At 36.3% G+C, this 24687-nt stretch overlaps 1 protein-coding gene across 6 annotated transcripts in view; it reads left to right on the top strand.

Annotated features, from left to right (window-relative positions):
• The window catches only part of SBF2 (SET binding factor 2), a 254951-nt gene that overhangs the window by 129316 nt on the left and 100948 nt on the right, over positions 1–24687 (top strand). For all 6 annotated transcript variants that reach the window (XM_064657336.1, XM_064657335.1, XM_064657337.1 and 3 more), the window contains exons 7-14: positions 13792–13924; positions 15495–15603; positions 16340–16453; positions 17263–17340; positions 19551–19664; positions 20191–20319; positions 21064–21162; positions 23312–23516. In XM_064657336.1, coding sequence (XP_064513406.1) covers positions 13792–13924; positions 15495–15603; positions 16340–16453; positions 17263–17340; positions 19551–19664; positions 20191–20319; positions 21064–21162; positions 23312–23516 — 981 coding nt within the window. The remainder of the gene's footprint in view (positions 1–13791; positions 13925–15494; positions 15604–16339; positions 16454–17262; positions 17341–19550; positions 19665–20190; positions 20320–21063; positions 21163–23311; positions 23517–24687) is intronic.

A 24687-nucleotide genomic window follows, 5' to 3' on the forward strand; every position in this document is an offset into this window, starting at 1 on the left:
TCTAAAAACAGGTACTTCAAAAATAATATAATATAGTTGAAGACTGCTGTGTCATTAAATATATTTAATTCCAGATATCAAAAGTGATTGATTGATTGAACTTCTAAAGATTAATAAAGTTGCACAAAATATAAATACTAGGGCAAATGTTTTTGATGATGGCAGAGTTGCTAAGAAGGGAAGTACTTCAATACAAACACTTTAAAATGCTCCACTCTGCTATTAGTGTAGTGGTATTTCAGCACTATGACTTGAGACTTGAGAAGTTTGGAGTGTTATCTTTCTCCCTGCTTGCATATTCTTGCCTTTCCTTTTGCATCAGAGCAGATACTTCTCTGACACCATAGAGAGCTGCCTAAAATTAAATAATTAATCAACAAGCAAAGCAAATAGAACAAGCAAATAGAAGTGAATCGTTTTCCACATATTTCCATGGGGTGACACTGACAGTGATGACTTTTATTGGTTTAAGGAGTCATGGAGCCAAAACCCGTTACTGCTCTGTGGTGATAAATCCAGTCAAAACCTAATGATAGGATCATATATTAACTATCATACCCGTTTGTAATTATTTGGGATTGTGTATCAAAGTGTACAGAAGTAAAAGAAATTCTCATTTCTCAGATTTGTTAGAAACTAATGAAGAATTGATGGAGGGTTTTGGTTGGGTTTTTTTTCATATAATAAATTTACTAAAATTGCTTTGTGTTCAAAAATTTTTTTGGGGAAAGGTCTTAATTAGAGCAGCATTATTTTAATTATTTTTTATTAAAAGTACACTGCTCCAACTCTGTCTGGAAGTAGATATTTGTTTGTGTAGAGGGATTTTAAACTGATAGACTTACACTTCATAGTTTTGGTTAACTAGCTGAAACCTATACTTTTTTAAATGGTTCTGTAGTTGTGCCAATATCATTCAGTATATGTTCTGCTCTCAGAAGACATGAAATAGGCTGATAGTTTAGCGGGCTCTGTCCTTGGTTCTTACAAGTATTTCCTCTGAAAGCTCATGTCAGGGCCCTGAGCACATGGCCAGCCCCCCAAGCCCCTCCTTGCCGCGATGAGCTGCCTGTGCTCCAGGTCAGCCCTGATGTGGCACAGCTGTGGGACCTTGGCTCAGGCTGCTGAGGAAAGAGCTGCGTGAGGGATGGGAAGTGCAGGGGGCTGTACTTAAGCTCAGGTCCTTGCCCAAGCCATGTTGCAGCAATACTTGCCCAGGCAACACACCAGATCCTTACCCATGGATTGGACATCCTGGCTTGGTCTCAGCTCTTCTTCGTCACCGTGACTGACCTGGCTGCCTTTGCTGGACCTGGTCCTCACCTTGCCATTCCAACTTGACTTCCTGGCTTGACCTCAGACCTTCCTCATCACTGTGGCTTTGTCTGGCTATCTCAACTTTTGGCTGAACCTTGCTGCTGTCAACAGACCTACCCAACTCATCTTTCTCTGGGTACCGTGGGACTCCACCACTTTTTGGTGAGGGCACTGCCCCTTCCCACCTTGTTCCGTACTTGGCACCTGCTTTGCTTTCTGTTATGGAGCAGTATGCCAGTGCTGATCCCTGGCAGCTGGTGGTTCTTCAGTTTTCTCTGCTTATGTTCTAAAAGTCTTGAGTTGATATTTTGGTATTAGTTCTTCACAGTAAGTTTTGATCCCTTCGATGCTAAAAATCAAGCTTTGCGAGTCCTACAAGAGTTATAGTTCTGCACCACTTCTTCCTGCTGTAGTTTGATCCTGAGGAAGAAATCAAATTTTGGCACATGACTTCATCTTTAGCAGTCCACTTTGAATATATAGCTCAGCCAATTCTTGTTCAGATAGACCTCAAATAGTTCCTAAGATAGGTGGATCTTATACTGAACCATGTTCAAAAACCAATAGGAAGCCAGAACTTACTACTTTTGTGGTTAAAATTTTTATGGCACGAGTTGTCATTTTTTACTTAATGGAAAAACAACCAATGACTCTTTGTATAGTGTTTTCAAATACATTTCATATAAATTTTATAAGATTATATAACAAAATGAAAATAAAATTTTCCCATTATTGTTAGAAAATACCTATTAAATCAAAAGGCAAAAAACTGAATTATAGTGTTCCTAAAATTAGCTTATTTTTGTGGTAGCTATTTTTTAAATTCACTATACTCGTAGGACATGCTATGCTTTACATTTTTACTCTGAATTAAATTTAAAGTAGTTCTCCTGCTTAAAAAATGTAGCTTCCTTTAGAAAACCTAAATCCCAAAATAACTTAGAGCCTGAAAGAAATATTTAAAATATTGGTCATATTATAGATGATATTGGCTTTTAGAGGCTGCGTTTTGAACAGTGTTAGATTTTTCTGCTGTATTTTATCTTTCTATTTTGCTCTGTATCATAGACTATATGCATTACCATGTGCTGCTTTTTACATCAGTATTGTTCAGAGAGAATTCATAAGTTACAGAAAAAAGGGAGCACCAAGAACAGGCTCATAAAAAAAGGTCATGAATCAATTAAGGCTGGAAGTTAAAAGATGGTTTCTAAATGTAGGGCAAGAAAAATTCTGAAACACCTTCTGTTTTGATTAGTAATGGAAAGCACTATCACTATATTTAAGATGAAGCTTGATCAATTTGGGGTTGTCTGATGCAGTCATGATGGCAAAAGGCTGGACTCTTTCACTGTTTATAGACCCTTCAGTCCCACATTTCTAAATCCAATATATATTAAAATACCCAGAATTTTTGCTTTTGGCTGCATTTGTTGACACTTTGAGGAATGTTTTCTGTCATATAATAGTTTCTCTTTATTTTAATTCTGGTTTAGGGGAGATACAATGTTCAGTCTCTCGTAGTGTACTTTATGCCAACAGATGACAACACCAAATTACTGTATAAATGGGAAAAGACATTCCTGATAAATATATATGTGTATTTATATGGCTGGGAGATATTATGGAAGGGTCACTGCACAGTCAGCACGTGAGCTGGCTTATACTTGTTGACTAAGAAAATCCTGATGTCTTTGACACAGAGCAAGAGTGGTTTATGTTCTAATATTTCATTCTGTAGGGCAGCGAAGCAATGAGAAATTTAATCTGCAGAGCATATGAAGTGACCAAAGGCAGCATTTTCAGTACAGTAATACCTTTAACTGGCAGATGCACTAAGCATTGATGTGGTGCCCTTTCCACATCTTATGTTTGTTATGAGATTTCAGCTGTACAAACCAGAAGTTTTTTACCTCTATCAAGGTTGTTTTCAAACTTGTTACCCAACTCACTGAATTTCTTCTCTTTCCATGAAACTTCATGTATCATGTGATGGGAACATTTATGACTTTTTGGGGATCTTAGAAGCATGTGTAATTAAATTAAGACTGTTTTATTGAAGTATATAAACTTCTAATCAGTCTCTGACCTTAATAAATTTGTATAGTCTCCAGACTATGGAACCTGGCATCATGTGCTCCATGAGTGGATACTGCTGGCTTATGTTGTAGTTTCAGTTAAAATCCCACTGGGCAGCGAGCTGCAATTAGCTCCATAACCCAGCAAAAGAGAATTTGCCATTTGAGCTTTCCAAGTAGATTTGTGTAGTCCTTTCCAAGTAGATTTGTGTAGTCTGTCAAAGAACAAATAGATTACCAAGGGATTTGATGTGGCATTTACTGCTAATGGGCCCTTACTGCTGCAACAGCAGAACAAAGGGAAAGTATTCTTTTAGATGCTGTAGGAAATAAAGGTATATTGTCATACTGAATTTTGTACAGGGAATGGTCTGCATTTCCCAGTCGTGGCACTTTGTAGACAGTCACTGAGGCTTCATTTCCCCAGCAACATGAACTGTCAGGCAGATGGTCCTGTTTGGAATGTCCAGTTCCAGTTGCACAGTGCTGCCCCATCTCCTGTGCCAAAGTGGTGCTTGACTCAGCCGTGCTGAGCTATTTTATCTCACCAAGTTAACAGAAAGTATTTGGAGGGTGGAAGGAGGGAGAATCACATCTGTTTTCTGTCAGCAGTCTCAGGTTGTGGTTTGATGCTGCGGTTAAATCATTCTAATAACCAAGTGTTGCAACAGGAACACATCCATCCCTCTTCCAGTCTGAACTCACTCACTCTTGTGAGCTTTGCTGCAGGTGTAAGGAAAGCAGCAGTGGTGTGTGGGTGGGATAAGATCATCTCTTTCAGTGACAGCCATTAGAGCAGATTCCAGTCAGGTAATGTCAAAACTATCCCTTCAGGAGGTGCTGCTCAGTTTTTTGTTTGCTTGTCATGTGTGGGTACCCGGAGAGCTGTGTGAGCGACCCCTGTAGTGCTGGTGCTGTGGTGGCAGCTGTCAGTAGGCAGGATCCTGAAAAGGGTTCAAGGCAGTGTCCAATATTTCTTGCAGCATTCACTGTTTTGCAGAAAAACAAGGCATGTGACATAAGATGCTCGCTTACTTTTTATCCAGTCCGAACTTGTAATACTCTTTTAATGAGACAAAATGTGCAGTAGTTTATTTTAAGCAAATTATAAATCTGAGAAAGAAAAGTTATCTGACAAGTAAATAAACTTGAAGCTGTGTATTTGATAAAGTGCTATAGTTAATGAGCTGGTTTTTTAAAGGAAACATTTCAAATAAGCGGAAAAATAGTAAAATTATAGACTGCTGTTTGCTCTATAACAATTTGGTGAAATTTATTTCAACTATTAAGTGAAAATTTGTTTTGAGATATCTGAGAAGAGAGTAATTTTCTATTTGCAGCAGGACTTCAGAAAACACCTCTCAGAAGAGTGTAAACAAATTACTGTTTTCCAGAGGTGAGCAAAATGTAAACTCCAAAAAGCAAATGTCTAATAAATAAGCAAGCAAATTTCAGAAAGGCCAAAGAAGCTTACCTCTGCTTATAGAAAATACTGAAAAAGATCCTGCTGAGAACAGATTGCTTTTCTTCCTACTTTTGCTGGTATGAGTGCTGGTATAACTTCTCACTATTCTAAAGCAAACTTGGTAGCTGTTAAATCATAAGAGCTTGCAAAACTATAATTTTCAAAACTTTAGTATTAATGCTTGTGGTGAGAAGAAGAGAAAAACAGTTCTGTAGGCATTTACTTCTATATATTTGTTCTTATAAAATCATGTTTAAAGCATTGCTCTTTAGTTTGAGCTGAAGTATCACTATCTCAGGGGGGTCAGGAGAATCTGAGACAATTTCAGAAAGAAAGAATTTTTAAAGATTGCTGAATGTTTTGCAGAGAATCCGAGCGTGATCTTTGAAGAAAATAAAGTGATTTTAAAAATTTTTGATGTTCATAGTGTTTCACAGTTTCCTCAATGGAATATTTGTCTTTTTATGCTCCATGAATATCAGCCAGCAGTGGCTGAAGGCAGCTCTAACAGAATATCCTGATCAGCCACGTCCGTTCTCGTTGTCTTTGCATTTATTTGGTTCCGTTAATGTAATGCTTCAGTGGCTATGAGTTCCTTGAGAAAGACTTTGTAGTCCTTTGGCAGGAAACAGGTATGTTTGTAGTTCCTTGTGTATCCTTGACCATTTTTCCTGTGTACAGTTCAAGAATGACAACACTCTCCTCATTCTTAGATATTGTCTTTCTAAGGATCCTAATGGTATTACCCTTGCAGGACGTTGTTTTGTTAAAGGACATTTTTCTGCTTTGAATGAATCCAGTCAAATTACGAGTATGCATTTGTTCCATCAGGATTTAATTTGCAGAATTTCTACTAAGAATATCTTACAATCCATAACACATGGCAGTCTTTCCCATGTGTTATACAATTCTTTTTCATATTGCAGCTACCCATAATTTTGTGGGTTTAATTCTCTATTTTGCCTATCTGTTCTTCCTTATTCTTACCTATGGGTGAAATACTTGCTTTTGAAATTTTATGTACATAAATGTTTTATGTACGTGAATATTAAACTGAAATTAGTCATTGCAGATCACTTGAGACTGTTTTATGTAGCTGTGAAGATGAAAAAAAATATTCATCAAAGTAAAAAGTCACTAAGTGGTTCGTACACTTCATGGGTTGGCGAAAGCTAAATATACTGATTCCATACACATAACATATGCTTTTGTATTTTCAGAAATTCTGATTTTTCACATTGTACCTATGAGTAAATAAAGATTAGGGTGTCCAGATCAGGCTCTATGATGTGCCAGCACACATCACCATGCAATTAAGCCAATTAGCTTATGTGCAGAATCGTTTCCAGTAGTCTCTAAAAAGTCATGGCTATGACTTTGCTTTCTTATTCATCCTACCACAGCTTTGAATCTGTGGTCAGAGAAGTTAATATTTCTTTGTTGTGATGTTTTTCCTGATTTCTGACATGAAGTTTTAAAAGCAAAGGGGGGTGTTCAAAAGCTTTAAATGCTTCTTTTGAAGTTTAAACTTCTGAACTTTAAAATGTCTGTTGATGGCTGAACAGAAATCCTCCTTAACTTTCAGACAGTTTACCATATATGAATCAATTTGGAGAGCTGGAAAATTGCTCTATATATTTTTGATTACTTAAATACATCAGGAGTTGCAAATAATTTAATAAATTACAATTTTAGAATAAAGATAGATAATTTTGGCTAATCAAACCGCTATAAATATTTTTTTATAAGATGTGCTTTTTTTTTCCAACATATCTCTTGATGTATGTGGTAGAAAAGGTTTCACAAAATATTTGGTACAAACAATAAATTCATGTTTCTTGAAAGGGCAGTTCTAAAGAATAAAAGAAGGAAATATGAAATATGGAAATACGTAGCACTCTTCCACCTCTACTCAGGGAAATTGGGCAGCATTTCAAGTCACTGGTGTGTATCCATTATCCCAGTCCACTCAAAATTCTTTTGCAGAATTATTTAATTGAGTTTTGGTTCGTGTGGGCCTGTGAGGGTTACACAGAAATTCTGTATGCTGATATTAGTTTTGTACAGGATTACTGTTTACCTCTACTTAGTATTTTTCTCAGGGCTTCAATAGTAGATATTTATGGGATAAACATCCAAAACAAATAGTGTCCTGTTTTAATTACCTTACTAGATAACTGAATAACTAAGGAGAAGATGAGATGTGAAATCAAAAATCATATTTCAACAGAGTAGGCTGTTAAAATGTTAACACCTGCATACATATACAGACAGACAGAAAGAGAACAAAAACTTCTGGTTTAACCTCATAGTTAACAATTCAATATTGAGAAGTATTGCTTGCCACCCTCTTTGCATAAGAGAAGATTATCTTCCCCTTAACAGCATATTTTTTGTGGAAACCTACTTTGACATTCTTTAGGCATTTATTCTTTTCTAGAGTGTGGTTTTGATGTGTGTTCAGTAAAAAAAAAAAAAAAGAAAAAAATACAAACCCAACATTGAAAATAAAGTAACTAAATCTATTTTTTGTACCACCTGTCAAACCTAACCTGTCTGTATGGGCCAGACATGCAGTCAGTAACAAGGCTTTAATTGGTGATGCAGGTTATGTTTGTGTAATTCAGCTTACTGCTTTCATGTAAATTTGGCATTTGCCTCCCTGCCATGTGAATACTTTCTGTATATGAAACAATTATATGTCTGTTTTACCTTCCTTTGTCTTTTCTAATTTGTTGAGAAAATCCACTTAATGCAGTCATAGTTACCTTGAGCTATCAGTCTACCTTTGAATATGTGTAGCTTTAAAATGTGCATAAGAAATGTTATTGCACTTCTTTTTTTCAGGGATGAAAATCTTGTTACCTAAATCTTCTATTAATAATTGTCCTTAGTTTTATCGTTGTCTCTGAAAAAGTTGGTAATCGTGTTCCCTCAGTGTATTGGCAGAGTTGTATTTGAAGGCTCAAGAAATCCAAAGGGCTTTTGCAGCTTCTTTAAGTAGGTCTGCAGAGAGATTTAATTGAATTGGCAATAATGAAGTCATATCAACATGCAAATGACAGGCATCACTGAGTGTCCTCCTAAGCAGATCATACACTGTGCTTAATCCCTGTTTCCTTGTGCCTGTGTAATTTAGGGTTTGCATGACGATCATCTGCTTGACACAGTGTAGGCAGAACACAGTGGATACTGTTGAACTTGGGGGGAGTGATAGCTGTTGGAATATTTATTCATCAGCTGAAGACATCTTATATATATATATATCCCTGGTTTTACATTTTCTTTGATATTCTGTTCAATGATCAGTTGGAGTTTATGGCATTTATACCAGCATCTTTCTGTCTGGTCCTCCTTTTCCTTACCTCTTCCCACCACCCCCCAAAGGCTGGTTTGTAGAGAAACCTTCTTTCTGACCTTTCTTATGTGGAGCATTCGTGGTTCAGATTCTGAATTGCCTTCATGGCAGTTCCAAAATCAAAAGTGTTTCTCTAGAAATGGAGGTTGGTTTCAGCACTGAGTGTCACACCCCTGTTTGCTTCTATGGGCTCAGAAATCAGCATGAATGTGTTATTCATGAAATGTTTAATTCTTTGAGGGAGTCTCAGCTGAAGGGTCTGTGGTGTAGAGACTTCCTTCCTCCTGCCTCTGACAGCGACCACATAATTTAATCTCTTGGGGTACTTGTCTGACTCATGTTCTCTGGTGCCCAGCCAGAAAGCAGGATAAATTAACCCTCACAAAGCTCTCTGCTGGCACGGCTACATTGCTCTCCATTTGTGAGCAAGCTTGGCTATGATTTAATGGTGTAGTGTGCAGTCCTGCTCCAATAACTGACCTGCATACTTATCTAAGTATGAATTGATCCTGAACTGAGTGACATAACAGTCTTTTGGGTTTAACTCTATGTAGCTGATTGGAGATACCGTGTAATTTATGGGTGGACAAACGAATGCCATTTGGCAAGAATTACCTATAAGAGTATTGAGTACAATTGTTGCCTCTTATTATTAATTAAGCTTGTATTTTGTTCATTAGCTGTGCTATGCAGCCACATCTAAAAATAAAAATGAAAAGAGTTTTGTTTTTCTCTACTTTTTTCCTAGCTATCTTTAGAGCTTGACACTGCCTGGCACAGAACTTGCACTATGCAGTCTCCAGTGGCCTTTCAGAAAGGCTTTTCAGGCTTTGTTGACCCGTTTCCTGGATTAGTCTGGCTAAGTTATGGATTATTTTGTCTATTAAGCTTTTTCTTGTGTCCAGTAATTCAAGAATGGCATATTGGCATAATAATGTGTTCCACTAGTTCAGTTTCCAAATCCACTTTTATAACTCTTTACAAAAGTCTGAAGTGATAGTATTTTGATTTCACACAATATAGAGAGCAGTTAATAGTTTGTCAAGTACACTTTGTGTTTGGGGTTTTTTTTTAATCATGCTTAAATAAATGCTTAAATTCTAGAACAACAGGAAGCAGGCAGAATGATACATTTGTTGATGTAGGATGTCAGATAATTTAGTACAAATTACAGATTCTTTAAATACTTGAAAACAGTGAAGGTCAGGAAGCCTCCATTCAAAATTTTCCAGCGTATGTATAATATTTTACAGGATGTCTGTCTGTAGACTGCAAAAGAGCAATCTGTAAAAATCAACTTGTTTGTTGTTTTTCGTGTTGTCTATTTATGCCCTGACAAATGAGCATCGGATGTAGTGCGGAGCCTGCAGACCAGTGTAGGGTTCAAGGTTACAGGCAGACACGATTGTGTCTTGTAGCATGAGGAAACTGGGCTCAGGCTGTTATTTGGAATGGTTTGTTTTCAGTAAACAACTTGCAGGGCTTGAAACAACACCTTGGTGGCTTGGTCGAATAAGTTAATCAATTGTTTAAGTGGTTTGGAAAAGGAAAGTAATCAAAAGTCATACTGTGTATAATTTGTTGGATTCTATCAGGTAAAAGTTTCCTTCCCAGTCATAATGCTCATATTCCTGAAAAAAAGTATTTCAAAGTATGTGTGGAGCAATAATTTTGTACTGAGTTAGTGGCTGTCATCTTGAAATTAGGAAAATTCCAGATTAGGTGTCTATATTGTACACCTTATTGTATTTATTTTATATTCTTCTGTATTGTATACAGAGCATTAAAAAAAAAAAAGATGAAGAAGAAAGAAAGAAAAGGGGAGAGAATGATAACACTGGTACCAAAGAGAGTGTCTGCACTGTACAAGCTTCTCAGTCAGTGGAAGTGATTGGCCTGGGTTTCACTGTCCAAATGTGTTTTCAGACTGAATAGCCTGTTTTCAAGAAGTTGGTCAATGTTGGTGATTAGCTTTTCTATGGACTAGCATTCCCATTACGCAGATAAAAACCCTAAAACAAAGCCCACCAAGATTTCAGAACCTCTCCTTAAATATAAGTTTAGTATTTCTTAGGCATTCGGGAAAGAAAAGGGTAAGAGCCAGAGATGTTCTCACTTTAAACTGGCTTTTGGGAAAGATACCAAAAGAAATGACCCTGGTTACTGGTTTGGTGTTGTTTTTTATATAGTAATGTTATTTCTTGTTATTTAGGCATTTTTAGATGAACTGATTACACAGACCAAGTCAAATACTCTCACTGTGGTATATTCATTTGTACTGTAGGTACCTTGTTAAAATGAAAACACTTTTGTTTCCAATGGATGCACACAAGATTCCTATTGTCTTTTTTTCCTGTTTCTGCCAAGATAAAGCCATCTTTTGTGAGGTTACTTTCTGCTTTTAATACATTCAGAATGCAGGAAAGGGTCAAGAGAGTGTAGAAAAAACTTAAATGGAAATTGAAAATTCCAGGTTCAGCTTGAAACCCGGAATGGACCCGCTAACTTGGACGTGTGACAGGGTTTGCCAGACTGGAGAGACGATGCTTCTTTCCCTTCTGCCACATGAGCAGTTGGCCAGTGAACTTCCTCTGCAGATTTATTAGAGATGTGTTTAGGTGCCCTCGATTTTGGTCTCTTCTGTAAGTGCTGCAAATAAAGCAACGCTTTTGTCTAGCTCAGCAAAGCTGAGGCTACATCAGGTGCATTCGTATCACAGTAAACATTTCAAATTCATCTTCCATGGCCAGTTAAAATGCAGTGAATATCTGGGAGACCAACTTGCAGAGAGTGGTAAAAACATTTGCAGTACATCTTCTGCTATGTGGCATCAAAGCTTATCTATGGGAAATAGCTGCTAAGAGTAGTCATCTTAAATATCAAATTATGTTGGTGCTGATTAAGCTGCACTGAGAAATGCCTTTGTAGAGTACAAACTCAATCTTTATCTGTAGCCACTAACATGCAGCAAAACCAGACTAATTTCCCCAGTGAAACTATGAAAACCTCACAGACTGTATCATCACTGCTTAGTAATTTAAATGAACTTTGTGCTCCATTGACGAGACTCTGGAATTTTCTGTAAATTAAAGACATTCAAAAAATCCATCTCTCACAATGGTAAAGATAAAAATTGGACAGACATATGGTTTAACATTACATATGAGCATGAAGATTCCCTATATTATCCATACAATAGTGCATCATTTTAGTAGTCCCTAGGAGGCAGTGTGATCTACAGCCACCCTGTTCAAATACTGTGAAGTACTTGCAGGTGTCCTCCTTATACATAAGCAAAATCCTGATTTACACTTCATTCATGCTTTTTGTTAGTAAAATTTTTGCAAAAGCACTCAGTTATTGTGTACTCTTGAGAATTCTGCATTGTTTTGGTATCTGATGAGGAGGCCTATATTCACAAGAGATTTCAAGTGAAAAATGCTGATACTGGATAAGTTATAGGATTTGTAAAGGTGTTAGAATTGACTCTTGAATCCTTATAATTCACAGCAAAATAATATAGCTAAAAATGCTATTTTTTTACACAGCTTGATTTCAATTGAATATCCTCAGTACAGGAATGCTCTTTAATTCTTTGCAAAAAAGAGTTCAAAGTCAGTAACATCCAGAAAATATTTTAGAACGTTTACCTCTCAGCCTAGATTTGAGTTTTAGGATGTGCAGAATGGAAAACCATCTCTTTCAAGAATTTTTAGTTATAGCTATTTTTATCACCAGACGGGCTTTTTAAGAGCATTTCATTATACAAAATGTTGTGAATATTTGTGATTATTTTTGGTATTATTTTCCTCAGCAATAGCTGCCAAAACATTATAGGTTTATAGAGGGTTTTTTGAGAATTTTTGTATCTGATTGTAGGAAGAAATTGTCAGATGTTTTAAAAATATGTATTCCTAAATATCTTAAGAAGATATTCGATGTGGAATGAAATGGTGTAAAAAGCCCACTTAGCTTGAAAACAAAAACTTAGCTTAAAACAAAAAGTATACTCCAAAACAGTCTTTAAAATGTTCTGGGAAAGGAACAAGGGCAGTTTTGCATAAAAGGGGCTGTTTGAGTTTTTAGGCTCTTAGAGAGACGTTTTTAAACAGGCAGGAGATTCTAACTTTGTGTTTAAATAAGTGCATGCACACGAGGAAGGACACTATGTCCAGTTAGCTTCTAGTCATTCACTGCTGAGTGCTATTTCATTCACTTGAGGAAACTTGTTGGAATTTTTTTCTTTAACACCCCTCCTCACATTGTGTATTACAAAGCAGTTTGTTTTCTACTAGCACAATATTAATTATGCCACTGAAAACAACAGCAGTCGTTTGCAACAGTAACTCACTCAGCCTTATAACAAAGCCTTCTGTCCTCGAGTCCTCTCAAGCCTCTGCCTTTGGTTGTGCCAGTGTCTGCAGGAATCCTGGAGAATGGAGTTCAAAAGCACAAGCTTTCAACACAGGATTATGTTGCTGGTCGATGTTCATCCTAAGAATTAAGTCTTTTTTTGTTCAACAGCCCTCTCTGAATCCTTGTCCCTTTATGTTTATGAACTAAGCTTCACTCCAGAGAAGAAAATTTGCATGTATCATAAAAGAAAAAATATTTGTCCAAACATGTCCTAAAAATTACCTAAACAAAACTAAGTGTTAATTGTCATATGAGCAGAGTGGCTCTACATAGTCACACTTCTTATTGGGAAGGTTATTGTAAGTAAGCAATAGTTTTGTGAAGGTAATAGAGGCTGTCTTACTGATAACACAAGCCATGTCCTCAGGGAAACATCATACATTCCAGCATATTTCAGGAAATTTCATAAATTTCAGCATATCTCACATCTCAGACATGTCTGCTTCTCAGGATGGGACTTTGTTTTAAAGGAAATATATTTTTGGTTTCCCCTGAAAGCACACAGCTTTGTCTCCTAGGTAAATTATACTGTCTTAAAAAATCCTCCAAAGCTCCCCATCATCTGATTCATGAGTCTTACCCTAAATCTAGTGGGGCTTGTTTAAACAGTCAGACCTTCTTAGTGACACGTATTCTCTTACTGCCCTTTTATAACCTTGTGACTCCTTGAATGCTCTTTGTGGATAAAGTATGAATGTATTTACTAGGAAGTCTTTGTCATTTTCTTTTGTGCTCAGCAGTATGATTTTATTATTTTTTCCCTGCTTGGAGATACAGAAAGGTTTAGAAGTTAAGCCTGGATCAGTGACCAGAACTGAATACTGGATACAGAGAAGGATATGCAGAAGATACACATAATACTGTTTGAAGTCATTATTGAGCATTGCTGGGATTTGTGCTGAGAAGTGGAAATCCTTGAAAGTGGTATTGAAAGGGAGATGTAATACAATATATTTGAGATGTAGAAATACATTCAGATAGTATTTTAGCAACCTGAAAAACAGCAGGAAGCTGCACTAGTTAAATAAAAGGTAGAAAAACTTGGTACTTGACAATTTATGCAGTTATCATAGGCTTTTTGAAAATTCCTTTTAATGTCATTTTGATTCTTTTGGCATGTTGCTACAGTTCTTTCTTATTATTTTATTTTTTTTAAGGAATCCAAAATGTACTCAGCTTGTTCTGTGCCGTGCTTACAGAAAATAAGGTTCTCTTTCACTCAGCAAGTTTTCAGAGGCTCAGTGATGCCTGTAGGGCTCTGGAGTCTTTGATGTTTCCCCTCAAATACAGGTGAGTTGAGTTTTGATTCTTTTTACTCATTAACTAATTTTATAACACATTTTATAACTTCTGTTACACTGTCCTGTACAAAAGGAGTTCTGCTATATTGTTCAAATAAGCAGAGATTTTCATGATCAGACATGCAATTCCTAGTCTGTACACATCATTAATAAAAGTCTGATTGCATCATGGCAGTGGAAACAATTAAGGGGGAAACATCCCACCTAAAAATACAGTAGAAACCCTGCTCACAACATCAGTTGGATGGTAAAACTTGACAGCGATGGCCCATGAGTAAATCATGGAGAAGATATGGAGGAGATCTAATAACAACCTGCCAAAAAGAAAGAGGAGGTGTGTGGCAGAAAACAATGGGGTCATAAACTGAAACAGGGGAGAGGGAAGTTTCTGACCGTACACAGGGAAAATGTGTTTTATTATGAGGATAATTAAGGAGTGAAACAGAGAACCTATGGAACTTCCATCCCTGTAAGCTTTCAGGAGCAGCTGGACAGAGCCCAGGACAACTTAATCTGGATTCAGTCTTGACCCTGCTTAAAGCAGTAGGTTGGATGAAATGATGTCCTGAGGCCCTTTGTAACCTGAAAGATTCCATGGCTCAAAAGTAACAGCTGCAGTGATGTGTGTCACAGTTTTAAGTCACTGACAAAAGTCCACCAGAGAAGGAATTTAAGTCAACAAATTGATGCTCTTTGAAAAGCTACATGTGGATGCAGCATTTTGAAGTGGAAAACTTAATGTCAAGCTGTTTGTTTTTTTTAGGAAGAAGACACCTAATCCTGACTCACCTGTTTCAAATCATGTCGTATTTTAATAGCTTGTTTTATTTAAAATATTTCAGAGATGGGCTTCATTTTAATATAGAATAGGTAGGAAGAAAATGGAAAATTAGTTTCGGAATGTGTTTCTTCATGCTAAAATAGTAATGAATGTGAACTTTAATAACTATAAATTAGATGTTGAAAAGCATTGATCAGTTTAGATCCAGATTTTCATGTTGCTCTACTGAAAACACTGTTTTATTTTTTTTAAATCATGCAATCAAGTAAACAATATCTGAAATAGAGTTCTGTACATAATATTTAGTTGTCATTTCAATATCAAAGCAAAATATTTCCTTTAAAGATTTCTTACTAATGATATTTTACAAAAGGCTGAATTGTAGGTGTCTGGCCAAAAATTAACCATGTTTCTAAAATGAAGATATTATCTATAACTTTAGTGTCCCTGGCTACTTAAAAGTTGTGGACAAATGTAATGTACACATAACATAAATGTTACAGATATAAATAGGCTTCTCTTTTTTTGAAAAATACACTGGTTTGCAATAAATTGTGGACCTTATAATAAATTATGGAGTTTTAATGACATGTTATTTTAACAGCATACTAGTTAATAAAGAAGTATTTATTTAATACTTTCATCTTTTGTATTTTTGGAATAGTTATTTCTAGTAAATTTAACACATAACAGGAAGGGGTTTTTTTTAAGAAAAAGGTTACCCTATGTGGAAGGATAGCCAGAAGCTTTTATTTTATTTTATTTATTCTTTTCACAGTTATCCCTATATTCCAATTCTTCCTGCACAGCTGTTGGAAGTTCTCAGCTCACCAACACCTTTCATCATTGGTGTACATTCTGTCTTTCGCAATGACATTCATGAGCTTGTAAGTATGTCTGCCCAGCTCATTCATACTCACAGTGTCTTTTGTGGTGCTCAGCTGCAGAGATTTTCTGTGCTTCAGAGATGTTTGTATGAGAAATTCATATATATGTTCAAAATATTATTGTAGAAAGCAAGGCAAGACAATCAGGAGAAGAAAAAAGGGAAAAATCGTCAATTCTTTGGTAAATACATTAAGGCTATAAAGTAGAGGAGGGAACCTGTTTGATTCTAGTGCAGGATGGGAAGGAATGCATCCATTTCCAGCTTTGTCATCTGTTTGTTGTGAGTTTGAGCATTTCACTCAGGATTTTGAAGTGTATTTTCAATGGTTTTATTTTGTCCTTTTTAAGCATCTGCTTGGAGAAACTGAAGCAGGGTTACGAGTGCTTAGAAACACATAATTTTACTTATAGTTACCCTCCCTGTGTTCTTTTGCAAAAAGCTGATTAGATATCACAAATCTCTGAACACAGACCTGGAACATCCAGAAACAAAAATAATTTTTGAAAGTCTGGCCTCATTTCACTTTCTTTGGTTTACATTTGTTTTTCGTGGCTAGATTCAGTGATAGGAAGTATTTGGAGTATTTCCTTTATCAAAAGCATTCTGTACATTGAAGTTAGTACTGGTTTTAATTTGTTTATTTTAGCTTATGTGCAGATCATGAAATTTGAACTGTTGTGTTTTTAAACTATGCTCGCAGTATGCACTACCAATAATGTGTTTGTCCCTTACAGTTAGATGTAATCATAGCAGACCTGGATGGAGGAACAATTAAAATTCCTGAATGTATTCATCTGTCTCAGCTGCCAGAGCCACTGCTGCATCAGACTCAAATGGCACTTTCTCTAGTATGTTTTGATACAAACCCCGTTTTCCAACCTCTCACCTCTTTGTAAAAAACGAAATATAAATTTCAGTATTAAGCTTTCAAACATGTGAGATTTAAAACTATGATACATACCAACATTCCTGGTTTTAGAAGAGTTTATTATCTGAGTTTAGAGTTAATGTAATCAATAATTTAATACTAAAATGTATTTTTTACTATTCAGGAGATAGGTAGTGATTTTTCCTTCTTAATAATGATTTTTTAATAAGAGCATTGTTACCATTCAGTTTTGCTGCTTTTCTGTTTTTATAAATTCATTTCAACTGTACATTGTCTTGAAATTTAACAAATTAATTACCATTTACTCTTAAAGTTTGTTTGTGTGATACCCCTTTTTCACTATTCAACAATGATGTATTCTACATTAGGGAATCACAAAAAAATGTAGTTCAGTTTGGTTTTTTACTATCAATGTAGTAAGTTAGAAATCACCTTATTTAGAGGCTTCTCAGCAAATCTTTTTATCTTAAAGAGAAGAATTATCTGTCTGTTAATCTGTTTCAGATGAATTGACTCTAAAATCTCTAATGGTATTGACTACCTTCATGGGCTGCAATCAGAGTTTTTCATAACTAGCTCATTTTGAGAAACCTGAAGCTGAGAAATTAATCCCACCTTTATTTCCATATAGTCTTCGTAATTTAACTCTGTCTCTTACTTGAGGTACCTAATATCAGTGAATATTACTTTGAGAAAGAAGAATAAAAGTAATTTATCTTTTTATCAGCAAAATAAGGGGAAAAAAATTTTTTTTTAAAAATTCCCTAGGTTTTGCATCCTGATTTGGAAACAGCAGATTATGCATTCCCTCCCCCACGAACAGCTTTATCACACTCAAAAATGCTGGTAAGATTTCTGTGTTGTGTCTGACTTTCTTAAGTGGAAAACTGTTGAAATTTAAGGCTAACTTTCTTTTAAGGATTTCTATTTTGTGTTTTCTTTTCCATATACTTTATGGTATTATTGGTGTAGCAAAGAAATTAATCTTGCCTTCTAATAGCATTCTAATGGGTTAGAAGTTTTATAAATATATTTTTATTACTATGGGAGCACCTAATTTTGTTTTAATACTGCTGTCTGTTGAGTTAAATCTGTGTCTCTGTTTCACGGACCAGTAATGCTGCAGAATTTTACATAAGTGGAGAAACTGGTCTTTTTCTGTGCTTGTGTAAATGTTAAAATGACACAAAAATGTTCTCTTATAGACACACTCCCCCCTCCACAGGAAAAAAAGCTTCAGAAACATGAAAAATGTCATTTATCTAGATTTTTAGAGTAAATGTGGGTAAAGATAGGAGTGGTAACTGTGTGAGCAAAACGTAAGTCACAGGTTTTACAATAGTAATGATAATTATTATACATGGTATAGTTGGATGTATTGAGAAAGGAGTTGTATGGGGTTTAACCACATATAGTTAATTGCCTTTAATGGACTTCAACCTGAGTGAAACTGTATGTCTGTAGTTTAGTCTATAGCTTGTGTTTAGAGCTGAGCTTGAGTTAGTAGTCCAGACTAAAATCCAAAAGCCAGTTCTGTTTAAGAACACATTTGAGTAGGTATATTTTAAAATGTAATACTCTAAAATGGTACAATGTATTTGTTGTACTTATTTGTTACTTTTAGATTAAGGTTTTTTCGTTGTTGAAGACAGGGAATATTATCCAGATTTCATTTAAACTAATGACAGAATTCAGCTAAAATCTTACTTTGAATAGGGAAGTTACAAATGAATATAATTTGTATCAAAATAAGTATTTTGTTAAGTCTGAAAGAAGCAACTGTGTGTTCAAGTAGTCAAAAAAGTCAGGGTACAAATGTACCTGTTAAAATCCTGCACAGCAGCAGAAAATGGGCCTATCTTATAAGGAGTAAAATGGAGCCCTTACAAAATGAAGTTAAAAATAAATAACATCCATAATGTTCCAGTGAAGAATTAAAAAACATCTAGTAAAATATTCCAGTTAGACAATATTATAGAATCTTATATATACCTTATCTCTTTAAAAAGTTTAACTTATTTAGGTTTTATTTACTTGTTAATTATCTGATCAAATGGTTACCTGATAGTAAATATAATATTCTTTGCTGGGTATAATGTATAAAGTTAGTTTGTTTAAAACGTCCTTTGAGACCCCATGAAACCTGAGGTCATAAAACAATTTTTAGGACCTTAGGTTTTTGACATGGCTGCGGTGTGAGTAGGTACCTGAGCTGAGATGAAATAACAGGGTGATACAGAGTTTGATGTCAGTCTTTAATGGCATCTGGGCCAGATGGAGATGTCACTGCCCCAAGCCTGCCCCCAGCTGTTCACATCAGTTCCACTATCCTGGTAGTGTGTATGTAAGCACTCTCTTAAATAAAACAAACCAGGACTTTAAAGATCTTCTATTTAAAACTTTTCAAAGTAACTCTGGCTTATTTTGGCAGCTGTAGATTGGCAAGTGAAGATGTGAGTTGGAAGAGTCCTGGACAAGTAGCTGAGCAAACTTAGAGCTCTGCCTCATCTGGCAGAGCTGCAGCTGATGGCTCTGGTAATGCCTGGGATGCTGTGAGCCTGGTTCCTCCAGCAGCAGCAGTTCCACCTTAGGCTCCCATGGTTCCCTTCCAATGGCACTGCTTGTGTAGTGCTGCAAAGCCCTGCTTACTTTAAGGAACAAATCCAGGTTAAAATATCATCTTACCTTTATTTAGGATCAGCTTTCTCTCATGGCAGTTCATTCATGTGGTTCAGCACATGACCACCCCCCTGTTACACTGGCATTGCCCAGAGCCTGTGGTGTGGGAAGGATCAGCAGGAGTGGAGGGGTGACCATGTGCTGAATTTGTCATTGCCATCAGAGGACAGGGCAGGGGAACTAGATGACCTTTAAGGTCCCTTCCAACCCTAACCATGCCATGAGACAACCTTTTATGTGTACAAGTATCTCTGCTTCATGTGCTTCACTTGCTACACCGATGAATTTGTAGGCATTTCTCATATAGTTTTATACCAGGTGTGGAAAAGCTTTCAATAGAAAAATGTTTTGACAGCATATTTGATTACTGCTTACAGGATAAAGAGGTGCGAGCAATCTTCCTTAGGCTATTTGCACAACTTTTCCAAGGATACCGGTCATGTCTTCAGCTGATCAGGATTCATGCTGAACCAGTAATTCATTTCCACAAGGTAAAAGAGAAGCAGACACATGTATTTAGTTAGTATTCACTTGCACCGTGTTATTCCCACAAGCCTGCCTTTTGAACAAGTGGTTTAAAAAAAAAATAAATAAAATTATCTGCATGTGATAAACATATCATTTTGGCATAGCAGGATATCAATGTGTTTTGGTGGGTCTAATTGCAGGGACAGTGAGGAAATGTAAAACAAAGTTAACGTTTAAATTTAATACAAATAAACATTTGAGGAATCAGTTGTCGAATTTTGAAAACATATGAATGCAATAAGAAGACATTGCTTGAAGGTACTAGTTTTCTGTTTTATTACCTGTGAGATTTAAAAAATGTGTGCATCTAACTTCCAGTTCTGAATTTAGGTGTAAAAAGATACTATGTATAATAAAAGATTTAATTAGAAAGTACCACATACTCGTATAAGCTGATAAGGTGGTGAAAATGTTTAACTGCTAGTACGTAAATCGTTGTGGTTTTGATACTTATAAAATACATGCATTTTTTTTCTGTCTTTGCTGCAGGCAGCCTTCTTGGGCCAGCGAGGCTTAATTGAGAATGACTTTCTAACCAAAGTCCTCAATGGAATGGCATTTGCTGGTTTTGTGTCAGAGAGGGGTCCTCCCTTCAGAGCCTGTGATCTTTTTGATGAGGTGAAAACTGTTTCTGTGTTCCCAAGTAAATTATGATTTGAAAAACTACTGAAATGCTTCTGAATCCTCACTGTTTATTAAATCAACTTTATACTAATCTTCTCAATTCTCATTTTATACTAAACAGATATTTCTACTTTGCATCCATAAAATTGTGCCCTGCTCATATGTGTGAAATTAAATAGTTGTATAAATCTTGGTAATGCTGTTCCTCTTGTCAGGTTTGTACCTTCATAATACATCATGTGTACTAGTACAGAATTATTTTGACTATTTTAAATATATTGTGTGAGACATTAATAAACTCATTGAGAAATATTAAATACGTATCCAACAATATAGACTGAGACAAACAGTTTAAAATTTTAAAAAGTAATGCCATATTTTTACTATGTTGACTTTTAGTTGAATGAAGAGTAAAAACAGAGTTTGGTATTAATTCTGTGTAGTAGTAGTAGTAGTAGTACATACGAGAAATTTGGACTGTGGTATAGAAACCTGATAGGAATATTTTAAGTATGTAGGGCTTTCTATATTAGATAGGACTAAAACATCTGGTAACAAAAGCTCTATATGAAACTGAAAATGTCTCATGTTCCAGAGCAACATGACGTTGCACATTTTTTGGTGTTCAGCTTTCTTTCCTTTGTTTCAATTTAAGATTAACTTTCCATAACTTAAGAGGAAATAACATTTTTTTAGTTGAATTATAAACATTTTTATTCTTTCTTTTTTCAAAAAAAGTTGGTAGCCTTTGAAGCTGAAAGAATTAAAGCCGAAGAGGGCAATCCACCAAAAATGATAAAGCATGTTAGAGAACTTGCAGAACAGCTCTTCAAAAATGTAAGTTTACTATACCTGCTGCACTTACAGAGTTGAGATGGTAACATTGAAAATTCTTATTTGTGAGATTGATCCAGTTTCTGAAAATGGAAGTGACAGCTTGTGGTAGTCATCATCTACATTATGGCAAAAGACTTTGAACTTTAATAATACTGGTTTACATATAGCTACTGCTACTTATCACTCTATTTTCTTAGTGTGTATTCACATAATGTATATAAACTGGTTTTCTCTCTGCTGTGACCTCTCTTCTTGCCTCTCGATAGTTTTTCCTCTGAAAGCTATACGTCCAGTTAGGCATATGTACACTTTCAGCAGATCTTTCCTGCTGTGTGACCCTGTCCCCATGGTTTGTGTGCTCAGCAGGCACTACTTACTATTTTACAGCCTTTTTCTTGTACCCTTTAGGTTTCCTACAGTTCCTCCCGGTTTCATTCTTACCTTCCTATCGTGTGTTTGTGTTACATGGTGTTTGTAAAATCTCTTACTCTTCCATTAGCGAGTTTTGGGTTTGTTTTTTTTTTTTGGTTTGTGGGTTTTGGGGGTCTTTTAGAGTTGTTTTTTGGCATTGACTACTCTCCCTCCTTCTCACACTTCCTGTGGTTGTTCAGACTCCACAGAGCATTATCTATTACACAGTCAGTTGACACCTTTGTCACCCTTTCTTTCCAATGTCCCACTTCCCCAAAACTATGGTTTACAAATATACTTCTATTAAAAAAACACAAGAATTACAAGGTGTTTGGGGGGGTTTTTTGGGGTTCTGTTTGTCTTGTCTGATGATGAGATTTATTTATACCATTGTGATTGACTTGCTACTTCACTAAGTCAATGACTTAACAGGAGTATACACTTATATTCACTAAATTAGTGACTTGGGGCATTTAGAAGTCAGATTTCTAATAGTTATGCATACATCTGTCTTTGGCTAAATATAGGTGATGAGTAACATTGCTTCTTGAAGTTGTGCCTAGAGCTGCCTGATTTTAATCTGACTGCATGACATATTTTGACATCTTGTTCACAGTTTTGGTAGGCATCATGTTGTAGCTGTGGCAGTTTAGATACATGTGAGAGATGTGGTCTGTTATGGAGAGATAATGTTTGTATTAGTCTAGGTGGTACAACTGGAAAATCTAGACAAGTTTTTGGCAAATACCACTTCAGTAGTTCAAGCCATTAGACCTACATTACCTGATAGCATATATGTCTGACATGATGTTTGTGCTGTCCAAGGTTAAAGTAACTCTTTTTATTTCCTCTGAATCTCTCTTCTTAGTGAAATGGATTGTGGAATAGTTATTCTTCTTTTCTGGCATTTTCTGCTCTGTGCCCTCTGTTACCCCCTGCTGAGACTGTGTGCCCTTCCTCTGCTTTGCTTCTCCTGGAATCTGCTGCTCTCATCCCCCTAGCTAGATTTTTGGCTTGTTCCATTAAACTTTACTTTGCAGAAAATATATATGGCCGAGTAACTGGACTGTTTTGGTGCTGTTTCTGAAGTTGATGCATCTGTTCTTCCTTGTTGCCTTTTGCTCCCATAAATAAAAGTATTAAGCTGCTGTTTACAAGTTTGCTTCCAAGCCAGTTGTGCATTTGCAACAGAAGCTAATTGATGGAGTATCACTCTTTGGCAGTGGTATGTAGCCAGTAATAAGTAATAGCATGGAGTCAGATTGGACAACAGTAAATTCAGATGTGATTAATGGTAACCCCTGGTACATATGAATGAAGAGAGGAAAATATTCTGGTTTGTTTGACTGATTGTTATACTCCTAAAGATATGTGATGCTGTGAATGTTGGTAGGTAGTCTTCAACCCTCTCTCTAATGAAGAAGTTGATTGTCAAATTAATTTCTATTCAAGTTCTAAATACTCATTAAGCTGCATAAATCAACCCAAGTTAAGCAGTGATTTTCTTTTGCCATCTTTCTTTTTGAATTTTGCATGTTGACAAAAATAATTTTATAAAAGCCTTTAACAAAGTTGGAAGTATTACAGATAAGGAGTTAAGGGTGATATCAACATGAAATATTTGGCTTCTTAGTCTTTCAGGTATGAGAGAGACACAAAACAGCAGTAAAATTAGAGTAGACCAGTGGTAGCACTGTGTGATATAATTTGTGCGTAACCTTTTGCTCTTGACCTGCAGGAGAATCCCAATCCCCACATAGCATTCCAGAAAGTGCCACGGCCCACGGAGGGCTCCCACCTGCGTGTTCACATCCTGCCTTTCCCCCGGATCAACGAGTGCCGGGTGCAGGAGCTCCTCCAGGAAGGCCTCGCCAGGAGTCAGGGGGCCCCCCCTGCCACCCGGGGGGACAAGAAGTGTGTTGTCCCAGCGGGTCCCCCCGTTGGTAAGTTCATTTGCTCCCTGACTTACCCATTTCTCATCCGATCTCATGAGTTGGATGTATAGTTAGCATGACTACAATGTGTTGCTCCCAATTTTGTATTAATACTGTATTTTTAGTGATCGTAGTAAACTCTGGTACATAGACTTGTGTGTTGGCCTTTGCAGTTTTAAAAGGCATTTTGTATCTGCCTTTACTAAGAAGTCAAACATCCATAGCATGAGGGGCATAATTGCTAACAACAAAAAAGGTTTTGATCTGAGTTAGATTTTGAGTTGAACTATTAAACTACATATCGTTCTGCTCACCTAGGTCTGATAAATATCACCACGGGTTACTTGTAGGACTGGCTGAACCAAGCTTTGAACTGTTAGAGTTTCTCCTTTGATACTAGTGGAAGGCATGTAAATTACTGGAAAAAGGCAAAGAGCAAACATAACATCTGTCTCAAAATTAACATATCTATATTTAAATATAAAGAACAGATTTAATTTTAGTGACAGAAAAATTCTATTAGTCCTAGTCATCAACGTGAGTGGTGGCGTAAACCAGTACGTTTAGTAACCTTGCAGGACATGTGAAGCTGGCAGAGCTTGCAAAACCTTTGAAGGGTGGGATCCAGTCTTTAAAAAAAGTAGAGATCTTACCACTGGTCTCTGTTGAATTTTGTCCTTCTCTACTGTTTTTCTTCAAATAAGGTATTGCACTTGCATAGACATGATCAGCTGACTAGCCAGCAGTGCTTCAGAAATTAATTTGGGCATTTTAATGACCATAAGGCAAACATGACCCAGCTATATCAAGCTACTGCAAAAAAGACAAACATCTTAGTAGGATGTATAAACAGGAGTGCAGTCAGTGAACCCCATGGAGAAATCTTTTCATTGTGCTCGGTAAGGCCTCAGCTGGAGTGTTTGTATCCATTTTTGGACACTGGAAGACTGTCTCCATTTTTGGTTCTGTTGGAGGGAGTCCATAAGAAAGCAACAAGAATGACCAGTGGTCCAGAGAATGTGACCTACAAGGAAAGATGGGGAGTTGTTTAGACTGAAAAATAGAAGACTGAGGGAACACATAATAGCAGTCTTCAATTATATAAGAGGCAGTTAGAAAAAGAAGGGGAATAATCTGCAATGATAAGAAATAATGGGTTTAATTGCAGCACAGAAGTAGA

The sequence above is a fragment of the Pseudopipra pipra genome, chromosome 6 (genome assembly GCF_036250125.1).
Source record: "Pseudopipra pipra isolate bDixPip1 chromosome 6, bDixPip1.hap1, whole genome shotgun sequence".
NCBI lineage: Eukaryota > Metazoa > Chordata > Aves > Passeriformes > Pipridae > Pseudopipra > Pseudopipra pipra.